Source organism: Tursiops truncatus, chromosome 2, assembly GCF_011762595.2.
Source record: "Tursiops truncatus isolate mTurTru1 chromosome 2, mTurTru1.mat.Y, whole genome shotgun sequence".
Classification (NCBI taxonomy): domain Eukaryota; kingdom Metazoa; phylum Chordata; class Mammalia; order Artiodactyla; family Delphinidae; genus Tursiops; species Tursiops truncatus.
Window position 1 is genome coordinate 110035141 of NC_047035.1, and position 21776 is coordinate 110056916.

Sequence of the window (21776 nt, forward strand, 5' to 3'; positions counted from 1 at the left end):
ACCAATGGAACAAAATAGCCCAGAAACAATATGGTCAAATGCCTTTCTACAGGAGTGCCAAGACTATATAATGGGAAAAAGATGGTCTCTTTAGACAGATGGCATTGGGAAAACTGAATATTCACATGCAAAATAATGAAGTTGGACCCTTACTTTACACCATATGTAAAAATTAACTCAAAATGGATTAAAGATCAAAACCGTAAGACCTTAAACTGTTATGCTCTTAGAAGAAACATGGGGGAAGGGCTTCAGTTGAATCTGGCAGTGACTTCTTGGATATGACACCAAAAGCAGAGGCGAGCGACAAAAGCAAAGACAGACCAATGGGAATACACCCGTTGGTCTTAAAAACTTAAAACCTTTTCTTGCCAGAGGAAACAGTTAACAGAGTGAAAAGACAACCTAGGGAATGGGAGAAAATAATTTGAGAATTTTATACCTGATAAGGGGTTAATATCCAGAATATATAAGGAACTTCTGCAACCCAACAACAACAACAAAACAACCTGATTAAACATAGGCAAAGGACTTGAATAGACATTTCTCCAAAGAAGGTATACAGATGGCTGACAAGCACATGAAAAGATTAACATCGCTAATCATTAAGGAAATGCGTATCAGAATCACATGAGATATCACTTCACACCCATCAGGATGGCGCCTATCAAAAAAATCAGAAGATGACAAGTTTCAGTGAGGATGCCACAGACACTGGAACCCTTGTAGACTGTTGGTGGGAATGTAAAAGGCAGCCATTATGGAAAAACAGTATGGAGGTTCCTCAAAAAGTTAAAAATAGAATTAACATATGATCTGTCAATTCTTCTGGGTATATATCTAAAAGAATTCAAAGTGGGCTTCCCTGGTGGCGCAGTGGTTGAGAGTCCGCCTGCCGATGCAGGGGACATGGGTTCGTGCCCCGGTCTGGGAAGATCCCACATGCCGCGGAGCGGCTGGGCCCGTGAGCCATGGCTGCTAAGCCTGCGCGTCCGGAGATGGAGCCTGTGCTCTGCAACGGGAGAGGCCACAACAGTGAGAAGCCCGCATAATGCAAAAAAAAAAAAAAAAAAAAAAAAGAATTCAAAGCAAGATCTTGAAATAATTTGCATACCCACTTTCATCACATTATTCACAATAGCCAAAGGGTGGAAGCAACCCAAATGTCCATCAAGAGATGAACAAATACGGTATAAATACATACAATAGAATATAATGTATGGAACATGAAAAAAGAAGGAAATCCTGTCATATGCCATGTGGATAAACCTTGAGAACATTACAATAAGCAAAATAAGCCAGTCACAAAAGCATAAATACCGTATGATTCCACTCATGAAGTATATAAAGTAGTCAAAATCATGGAAGCAGAAAGTAGAAAGATGGATCCAAGGGCTGGGGGAGGGCAAATTGGTGTAGAGTTTCAGTGTTGCTAGATGAAAAAGTTCTAGAGATCGCTTGTACAACAGTGTGAATATACTTAGCATTACTGAATTGTACACTTTAAGATGGTTAAGGTGGTAGGTTTAATGTTAATGTTTTTACCACAATAAAAAATATTGGCCAGGGGGACATGGGGTGGATTCTTAAGTAATCAGATGTTATAACAGACTATGGTGTAAAGGAATGTGGTATTTTTTAACATTTAGAAAAATGGTTCACAGACCAGCTAAGTAGAGGGTGGGAAGAAGACAAAGTTTTTTTTTAAGGTATATACCTCTCATACCCTCTTTCCTCCAAACACCTATTTATCCACCCTCCCCCTTGACATGATTCCTTGCCGCCCCATTCCATTATAAAACACCAGTTCAGAGAACATGAGAAATTTAGGAATGTGCAAAAGCTTCATTTTCCATTCAAATCACTGGAAGGAGTCTTGTTTTTCTGCAGTCTCATTTTAAAAGTGTTTACAGTTGTACTAATATATATGATGTTTATATTATTTAACATTTATATGAAGCATTTATTCATATAAATAAGGACTACAATATAAATCTTGATGTTCTTATTTATATAACTGGTTTTGAATTTCATAGTTCAGGTGATCTTTATATTATTAGAAAATGTTAATCATGTTTTGCTTGTTACACCTCTTAATTTAATCGGTGAGCTTTAAATTCTTCTTTCTATATCCCCCTGCTCCTTCCTTTTTAATTTGAGCAGTTACAGCAGTTCATTTTAAATTGACTTATGCTTTCAAAATTCAGATTATAGGAAAAACAACTATGTATATAACCCATAATTATAATACTTTTATGAATTTCTATTTGGCCAAAAGGACAATCCCTTTACAATAATTCTGGAACAGTAAGGCAATATATTTTAGGTATGTTTCTACTCTAAAAAGTAAAACTTCGTAATGGCAACTCATCTATATATCAAATTTATAGAATAATAAAAGAGATTTGTTCCCTTTGAAATATGTAAATATGATGTCTGACTGTGCATTTGAATTACCCTTGTTGTGATATACACAGCTCAAAATAAATGAGTTTCTGGTTTTTGTGTGCTGTTTAGCTAAAGGCAGTGAAAATAATTAAAGATGTTTTTGCTCTTTGGGAATTTTTCAGTTCTAATTTATTAAAAATAGAGCTGGAAGAATGTTTGTGAACCTGCTTTGTGAGATACTCCCTAGACCTGTAAATTCGAATGCAAATCACTTGGAGTTGATAGAAAAAAAAATAAACTCCTTGGAAATTTATTCATGAAATACTTACCATAATGATGATGATGAAAAAGTTATAAAATTCTCAATATCACACTACTTTCTTTTTATAAGGAAAAAGTACATATATTATTGATGTTTTGGGGGTCCTTTGGTATAAGCTGGTTTGAACTTATATCTAAGTAGGGTATTTTCTCTTGAAGTATCATCAGTTACTATTATGTTATAGTAAGGTTAATGGCATTAGAAAACGTATTTGCTAGTTGTTTTTTAAGTGTTTATTTGCGAATGATGCAAATATCCACCCCATCCTATAAAGGGAAAAGGGGGATTTGTAATTACAGGATGAAGATGTTCAAAGCTCAGCTTCTTTTCTGAAGTTAGAGAATTCAGTGTCCATTCATAGATAAGTATTTAGAATTTAGTGATTGTTTTTAAAAATCAGGAGTATGAGGGTCATATAACAATTACTTTGTAATTCTTTGAAGCAAGACATTTGTGTGTTGGCTAATAAACTGCATTTGAAATTGAACTTATGCTTTCGTATACTTATTTGTAAACGTCCTTCCTGTGCCATTCATGTAGCAGTGTTCCTTAAAAATTCTGTAGGTAAAAAAAAAAAAAAAAATTCTGTAGGTAAACTTGTCAGTGTGGCTGATCATATAAGGGCTTGAGAGTTGCTCTCCCAACGAAAAGATGAACTGACAGCTGGAAATTATAGGGCTAAAGTTATGTGAGGTGACGGTCTTTGGAGAATAACTGCTTTTCATAGTATAAGTTCTACAGCCTATGGCTTGGATTCTTAAACAATCTTTGTTTCTTCTTTTTTTTTTGTAACATCTTTATTGGGGTATAATTGCTTTACAATGGTGTGTTAGTTTCTGCTTTATAACAAAGTGAATCAGTTATACATATACATATGTTCCCATATCTCTTCCCTCTTGCATCTCCCTCCCTCCCACCCTCCCTATCCCACCCCTCCAGGTGGTCACAAAGCACCGAGCCAATATCCCTGTGCCATGCAGCTGCTTCCCACTAGCTATCTACCTTAAGTTTGTTAGTGTATATATGTCCATGCCTCTCTCTCGCCCTGTCACAGCTCACCCTTCCCCCTCCCCATATCCTCAAGTCCGTTCTCCAGTATGTCTGTGTCTTTATTCCTGTCTTACCCCTAGGATCTTCATGACATTTTTTTCCTTAAATTCCATATATATGTGTTAGCATACGGTATTTGTCTTTCTCTTTCTGACTTACTTCACTCTGTATGACAGACTCTAGGTCTATCCACCTCATTACAAATAGCTCAATTTCGTTTCTTTTTATGGCTGAGTAATATTCCATTGTATATATGTGCCACATCTTCTTTATCCATTCATCCAATGATGGGCACTTAGGTTGTTTCCATCCCCGGGCTATTGTAAATAGAGCTGCAGTGAACATTTTGGTACATGACTCTTCTTGAATTTTGGTTTTCTCAGGGTATATGCCCAGTAGTGGGATTGCTGGGTCATGTGGTAGTTCTATTTGTAGTTTTTTAAGGAACCTCCATACTGTTCTCCACAGTGGCTGAACCAATTCACATTCTCACCAGCAGCGCAAGAGTGTTCCCTTTTCTCCACACCCTCTCCAGCATTTATTGTTTCTAGATTTTTTGATGATGGCCATTCTGACTGGTGTGAGATGATATCTCATTGTAGTTTTGATTTGCATTTCTCTAATGATTAGTGATGTTGAGCATCCTTTCATGTGTTTGTTGGCAGTCTGTATATCTTCTTTGGAGAAATGTCTATTTAGGTCTTCTGCGCATTTTTGGATTGGGTTGTTTGTTTTTTTGTTATTGAGCTGCATGAGCTGCTTGTAAATTTTGGAGATTAATCCTTTGTCAGTTGCTTCATTTGCAAATATTTTCTCCCATTCTGAGGGTTGTCTTTTGGTCTTGTTTATGGTTTCCTTTGCTGTGCAAAAGCTTTTAAGTTTCATTAGGTCCCATTTGTTTATTTTTGTTTTTATTTCCATTTCTCGAGGAGGTGGGTCAAAAAGGATCTTGCTGTGATTTATGTCATAGAGTGTTCTGCCTATGTTTTCCTCTAAGAGTTTGATAGTTTCTGGCCTTACATTTAGGTCTTTAATCCATTTTGAGCTTATTTTTGTGTATGATGTTAGGGAGTGATCTAATCTCATACTTCTACGTGTAGCTGTCCTGTTTTCCCAGCACCACTTACTGAAGAGGCTGTCCTTTCTCCACTGTACATTCCTGCCTCCTTTATCAAAGATAAGGTGACCATATGTGCGTAGGTTTATCTCTGGGCTTTCTGTCCTGTTCCATTGATCTATATTTCTGTTTTTGTGCCAGTACCATACTGTCTTTTTTGTGTGTGTGTGGTTTTTTTTTTTCCATCTTTATTGGAGCATAATTGCTTTACAATGGTGTGTTAGTTTCTGCTTTATAACAAAGTGAATCAGTTATACATATACATATGTTCCCATATCTCTTCCCCTCTTGCGTCTCCCTCCCTCCCTCCCACCCTCCCTATCCCACCTCTCCAGGCGATCACAAAGCACTGAGCTGATCTCCCTGTGTCTTGATTACTGTAGCTTTATAGTATAGTCTGAAGTCAGGGAGCCTGATTCCTCCAGCTCCGTTTTTCGTTCTCAAGATTGCTTTGGCTATTCGGGGTCTTTTGTGTTTCCATACAAATTGTGAAATTTTTTGTCGTAGTTCTGTGAAAAATGCCAGTGGTAGTTTGATAGGGATTGCATTGAATTGGTAGATTGCTTTGGGTAGTAGAGTCATTCTCACAGTGTTGATTCTTCCAATCCAAGAACATGGTATATCTCTCCATCTATTTGTATCATCTTTAATTTCTTTCATCAGTGTCTTATAATTTTCTGCATACAGGTCTTTTGTCTCCTTAGGTAGGTTTATTCCTAGATATTTTATTCTTTTTGTTGCATTGGTAAATGGGAGTGTTTTCTTGATTTCATTTTCAGATTTTTCATCATTAGTGTATAGGAATGCCAGAGATTTCTGTGCATTAATTTTGTATCCTGCTACGTTACCAAATTCATTGATTAGCTCTGGTAGTTTTCTGGTAGCATCTTTAGGATTCTCTATGTATAGTATCATGTCATCTGCAAAGAGTGAGAGCTTTACTTCTTCTTTTCCGATTTGGATTCCTTTTATTTCCTTTTCTTCTCTGATTGCTGTGGCTGAAACTTCCAAAACTATGTTGAATAAGAGTGGTGAGAGTGGGCAACCTTGTCTTGTTCCTGACCTTAGTGGAAATGTTTTCAGTTTTTCACCATTGAGGACGATGTTGGCTGTGGGTTTGTCATATATGGCCTTTATTATGTTGAGGGAAATTTCCTCTATGCCTACTTTCTGCAGGGTTTTTATCATAAATGGGTGTTGAATTTTGTCAAAAGCTTTCTCTGCATCTATTGAGATGATCACATGGTTTTTCTCCTTCAATTTGTTAATATGGTGTATCACATTGATTGATTTGCGTATATTGAAGAATCCTTGCATTCCTGGAATAAACCCCACTTGATCATGGTGTATGATCCTTTTAATGTGCTGTCGAATTCTGTTTGCTAGTATTTTGTTGGGGATTTTTTCATCTGTGTTCATCAGTGATATTGGCCTGTAGTTTTCTTTCTTTGTGACATCCTTGTCAGGTTTTGGTATCAGGGTGATGGTGGCCTTGTAGAATGAGTTTGGGAGTCCTCCTGTCCATACTTCTGATACTGTAAACTGGCATTACTCCCTCAAGTTGATGACACATTCTGGGTCCTTTTTTATTCTTCATCACTACATCCTGTTGAAGTAAGAAGGAAACCATGTTACTTCAGAGATAGAAAAAGAGGCCCAGCAAGGTTAAGTGCCTTTCCTAGAGGCACAGTAAATCACTGGTATGAGAACAATAATTTAGGGCCCCAAATGACAGTTAATTTCCTTGGTAGACTAGGAAATTACACATTTCCGTGAAGTCCTCCTAAGCCAAGAATCTTTTCCTCTTTTTTTCCTCACTTAACTCATATCCTTTCCAAGGCCTTATGTTTTTCAAGCTCACAAACATGTGGAAGATCTTTTCCTGATATTTAGCAAAAAATGTGGTTACTGAAAGTAGGTGACTTCTATACTATATGGCCATTGTGACCTACGGGGACCCCACAGTGGTTATCCAGCTGTACTGTACGAAGTGTGTTCCATGCAAGGAGGGCATGATATGGTAGCTCCCTGGGCAGATCTTTGGACAGCTTCTCTGCTTTGGTCCAAAGCTGGCATTTCAGGGACCAGATGAAACAGATTTCATTGTTCATAGGACAGACTCAACCTATGTCAGCATAAGCACTATTTGCAGGGCAAGAAGAGCAAGTCTCATAACATGCTAGAGATGCTAGAGGTCCAGAGGTGTTTGCTGAATTGCCTGTGATGGTGCCCAGTGAGGGAAGAGAGTGCGCACACCTGGGTTTCTTCTCAGAGCTGCTCTTTGGCAATTATGCCAGGCATTGTGGGGAATGCTTATTCTGTTCTGACCTCTGAATTACAATCAACCTGATATCTTAATGAGAGTATCTGTATCTTGAGCATTTAATAAGGCATTCCTTTTTCCTTTCCCAATACCTAGTAAAGTGGTTCTTAACTTTTTTGGATTAGGGACTACTCTAAGAATTTGGTGAAAGCACTTTCCCCGGAAAAGTGCACACACTTACAAGATTTTGCATGTAATTTCAAGGGGTTCATAGTTCTTTCCCCTAAACGCAGATCTGTAAGCTGTGGATTGAGGGTAAATAACCTCTGCTGTAACTTTCCATAGTCCCTCTATTTTAATATCCAAAGAAATATTGTAATTTTTAACCGGTAGATGTTTCACAGAAAATGTGTTAAAAGTAAACAGAATACGCTTTAAATTGGAATACATACACTTTGTGTTTCAGGAAAAATTTTGTATAACAGTTGTCTAATATTTACTTTTGTCTCCCTTTTTCAAAGCTTGGTAAAATGCGGTTGACAATTCCATGTCGGGCCCTTACATGTTCTCATCTGCAGTGTTTTGATGCAACTCTTTATATTCAGATGAATGAGAAAAAACCAACTTGGGTTTGCCCTGTCTGTGATAAGAAGGCTCCGTATGAACACCTTATTATTGATGGGTATGTCAATTTAAAGTTTTTCCTTGTACTTCAAGGTAACCATCTATTATTGGTTTTGTTATCCAGCACGTTTGGGATTAAAATTCTATAGGTAGTGTTTCCTGAGTTATATATTTTTAGGATTTTCATGACTGTAAAGTCAGTAGTTTTCTAAGTAATTAATATTGTGAACATTTTTCCTTTTTAACTTTATGTCCCCTTGTTTTGAAAATGTGTGCCTTACTGTCAGTGCCTCCTGACATTTACCATTTTAAAGCACCAATGGTTCTAAGTAGGATGTACTTACACCTTTTCCTAACATGAATCCATCTATCCCTCGACATGCATTTTGGAGAGAGACCATTTTGGAGAGAGAATGAAAGGATTGTGAAACTCTGGTTAACCTAATTGACCAGAAATTGGTCTGTTTTTGGAGATTTCCTGGTGCTTCAGTTGTGGGCCAGCATACCTACTCCCTACCTTACGGGCTCCTAAAACTGATCAACACACTGAACAGCAGCTCTCTTTGTTTTTTTGTTTTCTCTAAAATACTTGTCTTTGTCTTTCTTCTCCACCTATAGCATCACAACGTCAATTATTTTTTTAACACTCTGATGTTTTATCTGTCCTTCCAAACATCTTCGAATATCCCTTTCACTTTTCTCCTATTCTCTAGCCTCCTTTTTTTCTGTTTTGCTGCCGAACAAAGATAAATTATGAAAAGAAGGATCTTCTTGAGATTTCCTGTACTCTTTAGAAAAATGCTTAATACAACTTACCTATAATATTTGAGAAAACATAGAAGCCTGAAGGTATAACATAAGGAATGGAATACATTTAGCGATAGAAGTGTAATCCAGAGCTTGAAAGATGTCAGACCAGTCATATGGGGAGAAGTAAACATGTAACTTAAATGTTTTATGTTTGATTTTTCAGAGATGTCAGTGATCACTAATAAATCAGAATTGAGTAATATTTTACCAACTCTGTATATTATGTAACTCTAGATGCCTGCATCAATTGGGATTATTCTTTCTTACTATAAAAGCCACACATACACACACACCCCTAAAGAAAAATTGGAAACATACGAAAGTAAAAAGCTGTTATGTTATTTTCTGATTTTTTTCCCCATATTTGTGATTATACAGTATTAGTATTTTTTATCCTTTGGTTTTATTTAACATTACAACCTGAGAATTTGATCATTAATTTTACACATTTTTGAAAATCTCATTTTTTAATATCTGCATGGTAATTATCAAGAAGCTTTAACTTTCAATACATATTTTTGCATGTATTTCTTCAGTTATCAAATAAGATGTGCTTATTGTAGGCAATTTGGATTATGTTGAAAAGTATAAAGAAAAAGAATAAATATCCACAATGTCACCACTGAGAGATAAGCACTATTTATATACCACTCACACAGAATTTTATTTTTAAAATATAGAGTTTTCTTTTCTTGGCCTCTTCACACTTTCTGTGAACATATATTTCCCCCCATATTATTAAAAAATATCTTTGGAAACCTCATTTTTCATGGTTACATAATATTTTCTTGCATACAGGTACCATAATTTAAGTAACTATTCTCCTATTTAGCCCTAGATTTTGAGAACAAATATACCTTGTCTGTTACACTTTCTTTCTCATTTATACTTGTACAAAACATAGAAGGTCTGAATGTTTTTCGAATAGTAATAATTCTAATTGGCCTTACTTTAGAATGTGATATTCAAAGGACAAATTGTTTTTTATAGCTTGTTTATGGAAATCCTGAAGTACTGTACAGATTGTGATGAAATACAGTTTAAGGAGGATGGCTCTTGGGCACCTATGAGATCAAAAAAGGAAGTACAGGAAGTTTCTGCCTCTTACAATGGGGTTGACGGTGAGTGTTAGTTTTCTAAAAGAGTGGGGCAGTCTCCCTGTTGTTGTAAAGCCTTGGTTTTCAATATTAAAACACATAAAATTTTTAAGAATACTCAGCAGTTTATGGATAGCTCAGTAACTCTTATTAAATTATTGATTAAATGTTCAGAAGTATTGAAACTCTAAATTCACTTTCTGCCAGCTTTTAAAATTTTGTGGTGTAAGATTTCAGAATAACATAATCTAATAAGTTATTTGTAAAGTCATGCTTTTGAAATGGTATCCTTTTAAATTTTTTACAGACTTGGTACAGGTTAGTGAATGTTCTTTTTTCACTTACATCTTTTTCCTGGCTTTTTTAGTATGTTTTTGCTGGAAGGAAACTATGACTTTTTAAAAACTTTACTGTAACGTCTCTCAGTATATCAGGTATTGTACAGGTAAACGTGTGTAATATATAGTGTTTGCCCTCAGACTACTTTTATTCTGAGGTGGACATATATTTTGATTGTTTGCCCTAATTCAGAATTGTTTTTCAAAAAAATCCTTTAACAACCGATAATAAATAATAGTTTTAAGCTTAGGGGAACAGAGCCACTGTTGCTTTTGTATTCTTGGACCCTAGCAATATACTGTAACTGATAAAGTCTAAGCTACAACTGATAATCTAATCCATAGGCTGAGAAAAGGAGAGATGTTACAGGTCTTTTTTGCCTTGTGTTTCAATCATTCCCACACAGGATGCTTGAGCTCCACATTAGAGCACCAAGTGGCTTCTCATCACCAGTCCTCAAATAAAAGTAAGAAAGTAGAGGTGATTGACCTAACCATAGACAGTTCATCTGATGAAGAGGAGGAAGAGCCATCTGCCAAGAGAACCTGCCCTTCTCTCTCTCCCACATCACCACTAAGTAATAAAGGGTAAGTGCTGAGATCTTAAAAAAAAAAACAACAACTCATTGTGAAAGTTAATTTTGCAAATAGGATTAAAAGATCTGCTAAATAAAATGATTGTAAAACTTAACTTAGTAATCAGAGAATAGGTGGAATTTTTCTCAGGTGTGTTTCTTAAGGGGTTGGAATAATGCATTAAAGGGGTCACTTGGATATGGTCTTCATCATACCAAAAGATGATTCTAGCACAGTGGGTCTCAAACTTGGGTATACATCAGTATCACCTGAAGGGCTTATTAAAACACATTGCTTCCCTAGCCCCCATGTCTGATTCAGGAATAGGAACTGAGAAAATGTGTATTTCTAATAAGTTCCCAGGTGATCCTAATGCTAGTCATAGGATTTAAAATATTTAGTCAAACTGGAAAATGTGTGCTGTAAAATTAACCCTAAGTTGAGTGTTTCAAGCAGAAAGCAGAGAAGTCCAGATGAATGCTTTAAACCTGCCTCAGAATGTATAAGACTGGCAATGAAAGAAGTGTAGGACTTAAGTTGCAGTACACAATGCTTTATGTTTTGCAGACTCATTTCCCATACTTTCCATTAGTCTCATATCAGTAATAATGTACCTTGGTTATGCTTCATGTCACTTCATGAAACACTGTTACCTACTTTACGTAAAACACGCTGTGCTAAACGTGGGTGATAATAAAGTAAGTAAGTACAGTCCCAACCTTAAAGAGTTAACATTTTGTAGAGGATGGTAAAACAAGTAGCTGACTCTAGCTGTACTCTTAAACAGACTGTTAGTCTTATGAGACACTTCGGGGATTCTCAGCAAAAGACTTCATGTTTTTCTAAGGCACAGTTGTAGCACACCAAAGGTAAATCTAGAAATCCATGTGTGACCCCTTTTAGGTACATATCAGGAGAGTTATGTGGCCTGATGTAATTGAATAGGAGCTATTCAGAAAATCTTCCAGCAAACTGTAGTGCCTGAAGGAAGAATGTAAGTGAGGAAGGGAAAGTCTGCAGAAAGCATTGTTACAGATTTCAAGGTTAAAGAGGGAAAGTAAACACCAGACCAAGAGCAGGCACTTCTGTGCTTGGAGTCAAATTATTTTCAAGCTTGATCTTGTTTGATGAGATAAAAAGATCTTCTATTTGAGTATATTTGTAGTTACTTGAAAGATGAAGTTGCAACAGTAAAAGAGCACAATTGTGATAAATGTGGCTCCTCTCTCATTAGAGGACTTTGGCTATTTCAGGAATCTTTATAGTACAACCAGACATATGACGCAGGTTGATATTTTCACTCTAGAGTAGCTTATTTTATCATAGAGACAGAAATAAAAGACATTAAAAGCAGTATCATTATTCTATACAAAATGAATATTTAAACACTAATTCTGCTTTACATCCTACTTTATGAACATTCACCTCTGATGAAAGCCTACATTGATGGCTGTTATCCAACAAGCCCAACCGTATTATTATACCAGCTTCTTTCTTAAATCTGAGTTGTGGGTGGGGGGCGGGGAGGGAAGAAGAGTCAAATTAGCAAAAGCTGGCGTAGTTAGAGCAAATGTCTGTAGAATTTTGATTCTAAGATATTTTATGTTTTATATATATTTTTAAATGGTATATTTAACATAGCATGACCAAAACATATCATTTTATTACTTTAAATGCCATAAAACAGCACCTTAAAATACATTTCATAAATCTGGGTATATAAATACTTTATGGATTAAATGCATCATTATATATACGTTAGTTCTGCTCTTTAGTATATTGATAGTAGTCATACATATGTAAACACTTTTCCTTAAAGGAAACTTTCTGAGTGTTTAGAAATCTAATTTTTCTTCTTTGAATATTTGCTTTGCTGTTTCTCCAGAAATAGTTTGTTTATTATGTTTGGGAAATTACATTAGATGCATTAACTACTTCCTGAGCTTCCCAGTGACTAATTGAACCCAGATAGAGTATTTGCTAACGCCAGACCTTTCTCTCTTGATTTTCAGATAAAAACAAGCAACCTGAAGGTTTATGACATTTTTAGAAGAACAGCACCATATTCAGCACAAGTGACCATTTTTCAGTAATGACTAGCCAATAAATAGAAACCTATACCCAGCATATTGTATTTGTTGTTATTGTGCAGTGTGAAGGTGGAAATGCATTTTAGAATATTATCATAAAATTGAAAGAGAAGGAGCCAGCCAGGAATTAGAAAGAGGCAAAGATTAGTAAATGTAAAACATCTTGCTGTCTTCAGCTGCTGAGTGTTCATCCAGAAATTACCTTTGCTGTTTGGTATACCAAGATGTTTTCAGAGACTAGCATTTCAACTCCTTTTGTCTCTCTTGTAATCCCTTAGGTATTGTCAGAGGAGATAGCTAATGGAAAATGGTACTTTCTATAGATGTAAGAGGTTTAGTTAAGTTTCCATTAGACAAAACATTTTTATGAGGTGGATGAGAATATATTTTATGCTTCATATCCCATTCATAAAAATATGGTAGAAGGTCATAACTAGAACTCTATTCCTGGAAATCCAACCTTGGCATCTTTTGAAATATTTTTTACCATTGAAATTGCATCTCCATACCCTGAGGACTTTACATGAAGTTTTAAAAGCAAAAGACAGCCTGTTTCTACCTTCTTTTCTCTTTATTTTCTATAACTTATATGTCTATTAGCCTCTTGTATGGTTGGGATAGCATATGGCCCTTATGTTTTCACTCAGGACTATTAGAATTCTTTTTTCAAAATCATTTTAATTCTTCCTTTTCTTTTTTCCTTTATTTCTCCCTCTTTTTGCTTTTCCCTGATTTTTGGTAAAGAAAAAAAGATTTAACTACTCAGCTACTTAAACATTTCACTCTGTTCTTCCAGAATCCCTCTCTTTGTTCTTTTTTTCTTTTTCCATTTATACTATTCTCCCTTTAAAAACGCTGTACCACCTGTTCATTATGGAGCATCTTTTTTTTTTTTGCGGTACGCGGGCCTCTCACTGTTGTGGCCTCTCCTGTTGCGGAGCACAGGCTCCGGACGCGCAGGCTCAGCGGCCATGGCTCACGGGCCCAGCCGCTCCGTGGCATGCGGGATCCTCCCAGACCGGGGCACAAACCCATGTCCTCTGCATCGACAGGCGGACTCTCAACCACTGCGCCACCAGGGAAACCCCTATGGAGCATCTTTACTCCTTGTCTTGCTGCCTTCGTTCATTCAGCAGGCCTTTTATGTAAATAGCGTGATAATGACTGTGCCGGGCATTGAATATACCGAGATAAACAGTACCTAGTTTTTATTCTCATAAATCTTACAAGTCTGAGGGCCACTGTTAACTCCTCACTGCTCAGATTGCTGCATTCCCCTAGTCTTGTTATATGTGTTTTCTTTGCAAGGATTTACCTAAACTTTTTACTAGCCAGCACTCTAGTGCTTATTTTTTAAAGGTTTCAGAATTTTGTCTGCTGTAGATACTTTTCACTCATATTCCATTGAATTGGCTCAGCCATGCCTTCCCCCTGCATTCTGAAAGTGTAGATGACGTCGTTCCAAAGACAATATGTGATTTATGAATGTTGGATACCATTGCGTCCATCTTTTTCCCTGTAGCCTCTGAAAGATGCTATTAAGTATACAAATTATTTCCTAATAATTATGGTAGTCTAAATTATATATTGCTTTACTTGTCTTTTGTTTTAATTTCCAGCACAAAAACTAGGACTCATTGTGAGATGCAACCCTTTTTAAAAGTTCAACTGACTCATGAAAATTTCACAAACCTTTTCTTCTTCTAGCATATTAAGTCTTCCACATCAAGCATCTCCAGTGTCCCGCACCCCAAGCCTCCCTGCTGTAGACACAAGCTATATTAACACATCCCTCATCCAAGACTACAGACATCCTTTCCACATGACACCCATGCCTTATGACTTGCAAGGTGAGTCACCGGTTCTTCTGTGTCGTCACATAGCATTGTGAATGCCTTTGATCTATATAGTCTTCTTCTGGGCAAGTATAAGAAAGGTTGAAAGATTAGGAAAAGAAGGGGTTGGATCTGGGAAACTGGGAGAAATATACACTGTGGTCATAAATAAATACAGACTCAGTTCCTTGTTCATAGCCAGTGTTTTACTACCAGTGTTTTACTACCAGTGGTAAAAACAGTGTAATGATCTTTAGGTTTTGTGTGCTTCAAAGTAGTCTGCAGGTTGTTTTTTAATGACTTCCAATATGTTGCTTTAAATTTTGATATTTATGACAATTATTTTTTGTTCCGTGAATCCAGTTATAATGCAGCAGGCATTGTGGGTAGCTATGTCATATTGTATTTTAGATAATGCAGAATTGAAACATTGGAAAGCTTTAATTTTTATTCCGGTGAACCTGATTCTTCTTTTTGAAAGTAATTTGAAATGTCAGTATACTCATTTCTACGATGTACTTTGAGTTCATAATAATCATTTACATTATCAAAAAGAATTACTAGTTCTCATTATGTTTGTAATTTAATAATTTGTACATTAGCCATATTATCTGAGAACACTTTTTAAATTACAAAAAGCCATATATGCTCATTGTAGAAAATACAATACAGAAGCACAAAGTGCCCTCCACCCATTTCCTACAGTAAAATTCAGGGTCACTGGCAAGGATCTTGGGAGCTGAGATAGTTGAGTGGATTCTTAGTGATTGTTATGAAAACCCTATTTCAGCTCTGTCCAATAGAACTTTCTGCAATTAGGGAAATGTAATCTGACCAGTACAGTAGCCACTAGCCACATGTGGTTATGGAGCATTTAAAATGTGGCTAGTATGACTAAAGAACTGAATTTTTCATTTTATTTAATCTTAGTAAATTTAAATAGCCACATCAGGTGGTTAACAGCTACCCTGTTAGACAGTGTAGCCCCGTTTCTCACTGCCTGTTAGCCCACTGCCAAACTCACTATCAAGAACCGCAGTACTGGGACTTCCCTGGCGGTCTAGTGGTTAAGACTCCATGCTTCCAGTGCGGGGGATGCAGGTTCGATCCCCAGTTGGGGACCTAAGATCCCACATGCCTTGCCATGGCATGGCCAAAACAAACAAACTAAAAACACAGTACTATACATTTTGCAGGATCCTTATGTTATAATCTGTTGTAGTGTAGACAGTGGATGGATCCCCAAAGTGTTCATGTTGTTGTCATATTTTTATCTATACCTGCTTGTTGTACTTTTCTCCAAGTTTAGATATCATAATGAGGCATTTTATTCATGTTGGTTTACTTGCTCTTCGTCGCATTACACATTGGGCAATATGGACAAGAATGTGACTTGGAAGGGGCCGGCTTACAGTGACTTCCTGGCAACCAGGGATGAGAGCTGGTCCTTCTGTAATAGCCTCCACACCAGCAGTTAGACACCCCCTCAGATCTCTTCCCCTCTTATGTCACTCAGGAGTCTCTGAGTTAGAATCTGGAACAGATAGTGGGAAATGAAGGAATCTGAGAAAGAAAATCTGTCTTACAACTTGCTTAATGTAAAAATCTTCTTATCCACAAAATGAGACCAAAGTAATTACATACCTCATGAGGTGCTTGTGAGGAGTAAATTCGAGTAGATTGAAAGGTGACTTTAGGGGAGTCGATGAGAGCATCTAGTGAAAAGTGCTCTGTCAATTTAAGGGATCAGTGTTGGACTTAACAGGGCAGCATTGGCCCAAGTCCCACAAATGGAGTCACCAGGAGTGCAAATCATTGCTAAAGCTTGAACTCTAGGCTTTGTAATCTAGAGATGGGAGAGATGTAAAACATTCAGCTCAACTCTTCATGTTTAAATAAAATTCTAAATGAATTTAGAATTAGCTTTAAGATATTGTATTTGTAGTATTGGGGCATTTGGAAGGCTTTTTCTTTCTTTGTTTTGTTTCTTTTTTTTAAACTAAATTTTTTCTCCCACAGGATTAGATTTCTTTCCTTTCTTATCAGGAGACAATCAGGTATGTTATATGAAAAAAATACTGTTATTTTAATTCTAAGTTAAAATACTTAAAAGTATAATATGTAGCCAAGAGAAAGAAAATAAATTTCCTTAGGAAATTCAGAGTAGTTATACCCATTATTGTTAAGGTTTTAAAACTTTAAATAAAAGTCCCTTTGTTTCAGCTGTGCCTGAATATATAGTAACTACAGTGTCTATTTGTTGGTTCCCAGTACTGTTTTATAAAAAACAGGGCAGTGAGTCATATTGACTGATAAATTTCTTGGCCATATATCTCCAGAAGATAAAGAAAGTGGACTCTTCTGTTTCTTGCTGCTTCTGAGTATATGCCTCTTTGGAAATAGCATTATGAAAATTGCTTGCAATACAAATTAAAGCAAAAAAATAATATTTTTATTCCCTCCCACACCCCCCCCCCCAGTTTCAGCTACAAAATGTCTCTTAAGATCAGTGATGTGCCAATAAAAATTAAAAGGTCAATGATGTGATCATTACATAAGACCATTTGATTTTGCAAAATGTTTTACTAAATATTTCAGAAACACCAGGTACTCAGAATATATTAAATTTAGGACTTTGTTCTGCTGAGAAGAAAGTTTATTAATTTATAAGTATAATTAACTTTATTTCCTGTGTTTTGTTTCCCCTCCCTAGCATTATAACACCTCCCTGCTTGCCGCTGCAGCAGCAGCGGTTTCAGATGATCAAGACCTCTTACACTCGTCTCGGTTTTTTCCATATACCTCCTCACAGATGTTTCTTGATCAGTTAAGTGCAGGAGGCAGTACTTCTCTGCCAGCCACCAATGGAAGCAGCAGTGGCAGTAACAGCAGCCTCGTATCCTCCAACAGCCTAAGGGAGAGCCATAGCCACACCGTCGCAAATAGAAGCAGCACGGACACAGCATCCATCTTCGGCATCATACCAGACATTATTTCATTGGACTGATTCCCTTGCCCCTGCTGCTCCCATCCCTACCCCAGATTAAATGAACTTGGTAGAAAGAAGAGAACTTTGTGCTATGTTTTACCTTATTCTGTTTAGAAAAGTACACAAGCGTGTTTTTTTCCTTTTTTTTAGGGAAAAAATTAAAAGAAATGTACAGAGAACAAAACTATATTTTCAGTTTTACTTTTGTATATAAATCTAAGACTGCCTGTCTGAAAAAACACTTGTAAAAAACAAAAAAAAGGAAAGAAAAGAAAAAAAAAAGAAAAAAAACAAGTACCCACAAACCACCTTCAGTTCATTCTTTCTGGATTCTGAAGATTTTTTTTTCATCATTTGTCCTATTTGGTTTTATTTTACTTCAATGGCATTATTTTATTTGCAATAACAGAAAAGGAATTGCATGTATGAAGTTTTAAATTGTGGGCTTTTCTTTGTTGTGGGGAGGGGCTGGGGGGGGATAGTTTTAATTTCCATTTTCTAAAAATGACAGACTTGGATTCTGTTTGTGTGTGTGCATATTTTATCCAGCCTTAAGTTATAAATCTCATCTGTTCCTCTGCATTCCCTATGTATTTTCAGGACATAGCTTGTGGGTGTGTATGTGTCTGTGTGTATTTTTGTGTCGTTACTGTTCCTTCTCCCGAGTTTGCATTCAGTTGATAAATCAGTTGCCTGCTTCTTTAAAAGTGCTTTGAAGGTCTTGAACTCTCATATGAGCATCTTTATCAACTGTCCCAATTGCATGTTCTCCATCACATATTGTCTCTTATTTGCTAGATACCCCCTGAGAATATGTTTCAGAGATTGGAGTAGAGCTATCTGGGTAAGGAGTAGGCTTAGCCGACCTGTGAATAATACACTTTAGTCTAGTTCTTTATTTTAAATTTGGATTGCCAGTATTATGTATTTAAACCAAGTCTGTGAACACCTGCTTTTTTGGCCACAGGGTAACAAGTTTTCATGTGAGATCTTCATACCAAAGTAGGAAGTAAAAATAGCTTAGAAAGCCCTGTTGGATGTCCTGTGCAGCTGACAGAGGTAAGGCTACATCACCTCAAAAAAGACAGTCAATTATCCTTAAAAGTAAATTCTCTTCGGAAAATGCAGTGCACCATATGTCAGTCTGTAGAAATCTATCATCTGATAAACAGTTGAAATTCAAAATGGGCTTGATCCTTAGTCATTTTCACTCTCTGGTTCTGAGTGTACTTATTTTTTTAGCCTAGTTATCTTGTTTGTTTTATATTTTTCTTCATCTTTTAAAGACAAGCATGACATAGGAAAGTCAAATCTTTTTAAGAATTCATGGATCAGTCTGATCTACTCTTATTAATAATGGAAATGTAAATATATTGAAAACTGTTTTTCAGGAAATGAGTGAGGGTTGGAGGGAAGGAAAAAGTGGTTCTACTTGTGTTCCAAAATCCTCGTCAGAGAAGGTCCGTTTTTCAGGTAATATCTGAAGGTGTTGAAAATATTGTTTATCTGATTGAAAGGTTTAGCAGAAAGGATAAGGGGCATAACGATTACCAATTTTCCAGACTGGATTTTTATATCACAACTGTTAATGTTCTCAGAGTTGTTCTCAGAGTTGATGAAGGACCACCTTTGTGTATAAAATTGTCATTTTAAACCTTGCAGTGGTAACAAATTGACCTACTTTAATCCAGTTAAGAGTTCAAGATGGCTGTATCTTCAGTTGTCTGATGAAATTAATGGTTCACATGACTGTGTGGCATCTAAACATACCTGTTTTTACAGTATCTCTCTGCCACCAAATTGTTGACTTGAATTTTGAAAAACAGGTTGGTATTGATATGTATATGTGTGTGTGTATATATGTATTTATAGACAAGTGTGTGAGTGACAACTGAGTTATATAGTCTTCCCTACGCATGTGTATTCCACACATACATGGCTGAGTTATAGTCACTAAACAATTTGCAATAAAAAAAATTCATTGTCAGTTAAAACAGGAAATAGTTAAGTTTTTAAATGAATCTGGTGTTATGTGAGTACACACTTTAGAACTCTCATTGCCATGTTAACTTAGGCTAATATCTAATAGTATTATAATTTGTGTCTAAATTCAGATTGGGCTAGAAATTACTTAAATTGTAGGGAGTCGCTTCTTTCATATTGTAATAGGAAACGTTTCTGTTAATTCAGCTACCTAAGATAAAATGAATAGTTTTGTTTTTCTTTATTTGTTGTTGTTAGTGGTCTCAGAATTCTGATCAATAACTTTGTGTATGATGCTGAATAACAGACTCTTTGAATGATCCAGTTGAAAAACCGTCCCTCTACTTTCTTCAGCCCAGTTTTGGAGAGGGTTATTTTCTCTCAGGGTCCTGCGTTATACCAACCGAAGGGAAGAACAGGTAACAGGGAGAAATAAATGTCTGTCTAGTAGCTTTGGTCGTGTCTCCGCGGGAGAAACTAACCATTCAGTTTGTCTTTTTATTTTAGTTCATTCCACTCTTACGGAGTTTGTTCCCTTCAGTTGTTAACTTTCTAAAATGTTGCAGTAGTAGTAACTATTACTCTGTTGGTCTCATGGCCGCTATTAGTCAATCAGACTTTTTATGGTCCATAGTAATTATTAGTGGAGTCATGCACTGCATCTTTATCTTCTAAGTTTTTGTTTGTTTTTAAAGCACAGTTATTTCTTTTTTCCCTAGCCCACTGTCACTCCCCCACCCATGCTAATATTGACATGCTGTCTGTGGACTAATGACTCTCAGAATCTTTAGTCACGTTACCACCATCCCCTTGCCTTGGTCACTCATAATAGGTGCGCATATGTTTGTGTGTCTGTATAGTACTGTGGGTGTGTGTGCATATGCACACACACACATCTTTAGTATAATAGCTGTTTGACTAGCAGGGTTGAAGTGGCTTTTAAATATTTTGTGGGCATTATTGAACACGTTTTTAAAAGTATCCGGACCTTAACCATGCCACGCTTGGTTGACTAATTTATTTTGAGCATTAAAAATTTTCTACTTCTGTTAATGTAGACATTATCACAGTTCTCTATTATTACTGACTTAGAAAAGATACACTTAAGCTTCTGAGAAATGTGATTTTCTTGGCAGATTTTCCTTTGAGTCAAATGTCTGAAACTGAATGAAAATACATCCCAATTTTAAATTACTAATTGTGGAAAAAACATTGTTTTTAAACAGCTCCAATTTTAAACACACAAAACACTTCAAGATCTTTAGGACTTTAAAGCACATTTGAAATTATTTTAGTAAGAGTTTTGTTTTATCAATACATGTTGAATTCTGTTTTTTAATTAAAAGAAAATACAAAGCTTAGATTTCAGAAAGAGGGAGGGAGAATAGCTGGTGGTCCCAGAGTGTGCTGCTGTTAATTGTTTAATTAACAAAGGGGAAAAATGTATATAAACAGATATAAAAGTTACCATAAATTCCATGAACTTAAATCTGTGATTCATTGCCTTAAAACTTTCTCTCTTAGAATTTCCATACCGCATGCCAAACCAGTAAAATGGCTTTTAAAAATGTATAGTAGACCAATGTCAGTTTGTATAAAAGTACCAAGTGAAAATATTTATTACATGCATTGGAAAAAAAATTGTTTACCTATTGAATGTTACCTGTTTATGTAGAGCTCTTTAGATGTAATAAAAGAAAAGCCTTCAGTTAATTTGTCTTCTGTAAAATACACTGCTGCGTATACAAGGGGACAATCCCTATGAGAAAAAGTGACGATGCTTTGTGCTTCCAGAGCCCCTCTGATCCAGAGATTTCAAAGCATGACAAGTAACTCATTCTCTTGCAACATGCTTTGAGGTAAGTAATGAATATACAGCTATCATTCCCCTTTCTTACTGAAATATGGCTAGCTTTGTAATGAACCACAGCATCCATTTAGTTTTAAATCTGTTTAATCTGCAATTTGATTGTTAAGAGCACTGTGGCCTTTTCTTTGCAAACAATACTTGGTGCTAGGTAAACCAACAGGAATTTCAGGAATGAGCATGAAACCCAGGCATGGGGTAGTGTCAGAGCCTTTCCTGGGGTAGAAGTTTAAATCAGAGCACATCCCAGGATCTTGGAATCCTACCCACTGAACACCCTTAATGAGGAACACTGAGTCAGTGGACACAAGCCCCAGGTTCTCAAGGCTGTTACACACCACTTATGTTTTTGGCAAGGTCTACTTCAGGTTCCTGTTAGGCAAATGAGATTCATAAAACTTGCTTTGAAACCAAACGGGTACCATTC

At 36.3% G+C, this 21776-nt stretch overlaps 1 protein-coding gene across 2 annotated transcripts in view; it reads left to right on the plus strand.

The window, feature by feature from the left end:
* Positions 1 to 21195, plus strand: part of PIAS1 (protein inhibitor of activated STAT 1) — a 121851-nt gene extending 100656 nt beyond the window's left edge. Inside the window, exons 9-14 of one of the 2 annotated variants that reach the window (XM_019948848.3) lie at positions 7662 to 7822; positions 9565 to 9695; positions 10417 to 10597; positions 14383 to 14525; positions 16530 to 16567; positions 17224 to 21195. In XM_019948848.3, coding sequence (XP_019804407.1) covers positions 7662 to 7822; positions 9565 to 9695; positions 10417 to 10597; positions 14383 to 14525; positions 16530 to 16567; positions 17224 to 17517 — 948 coding nt within the window. In that variant the 3' untranslated portion in view covers positions 17518 to 21195. The other variant, XM_019948859.2, reaches the window with a different exon arrangement.
* The last annotated feature ends 581 nt before the right edge of the window (positions 21196 to 21776 follow it).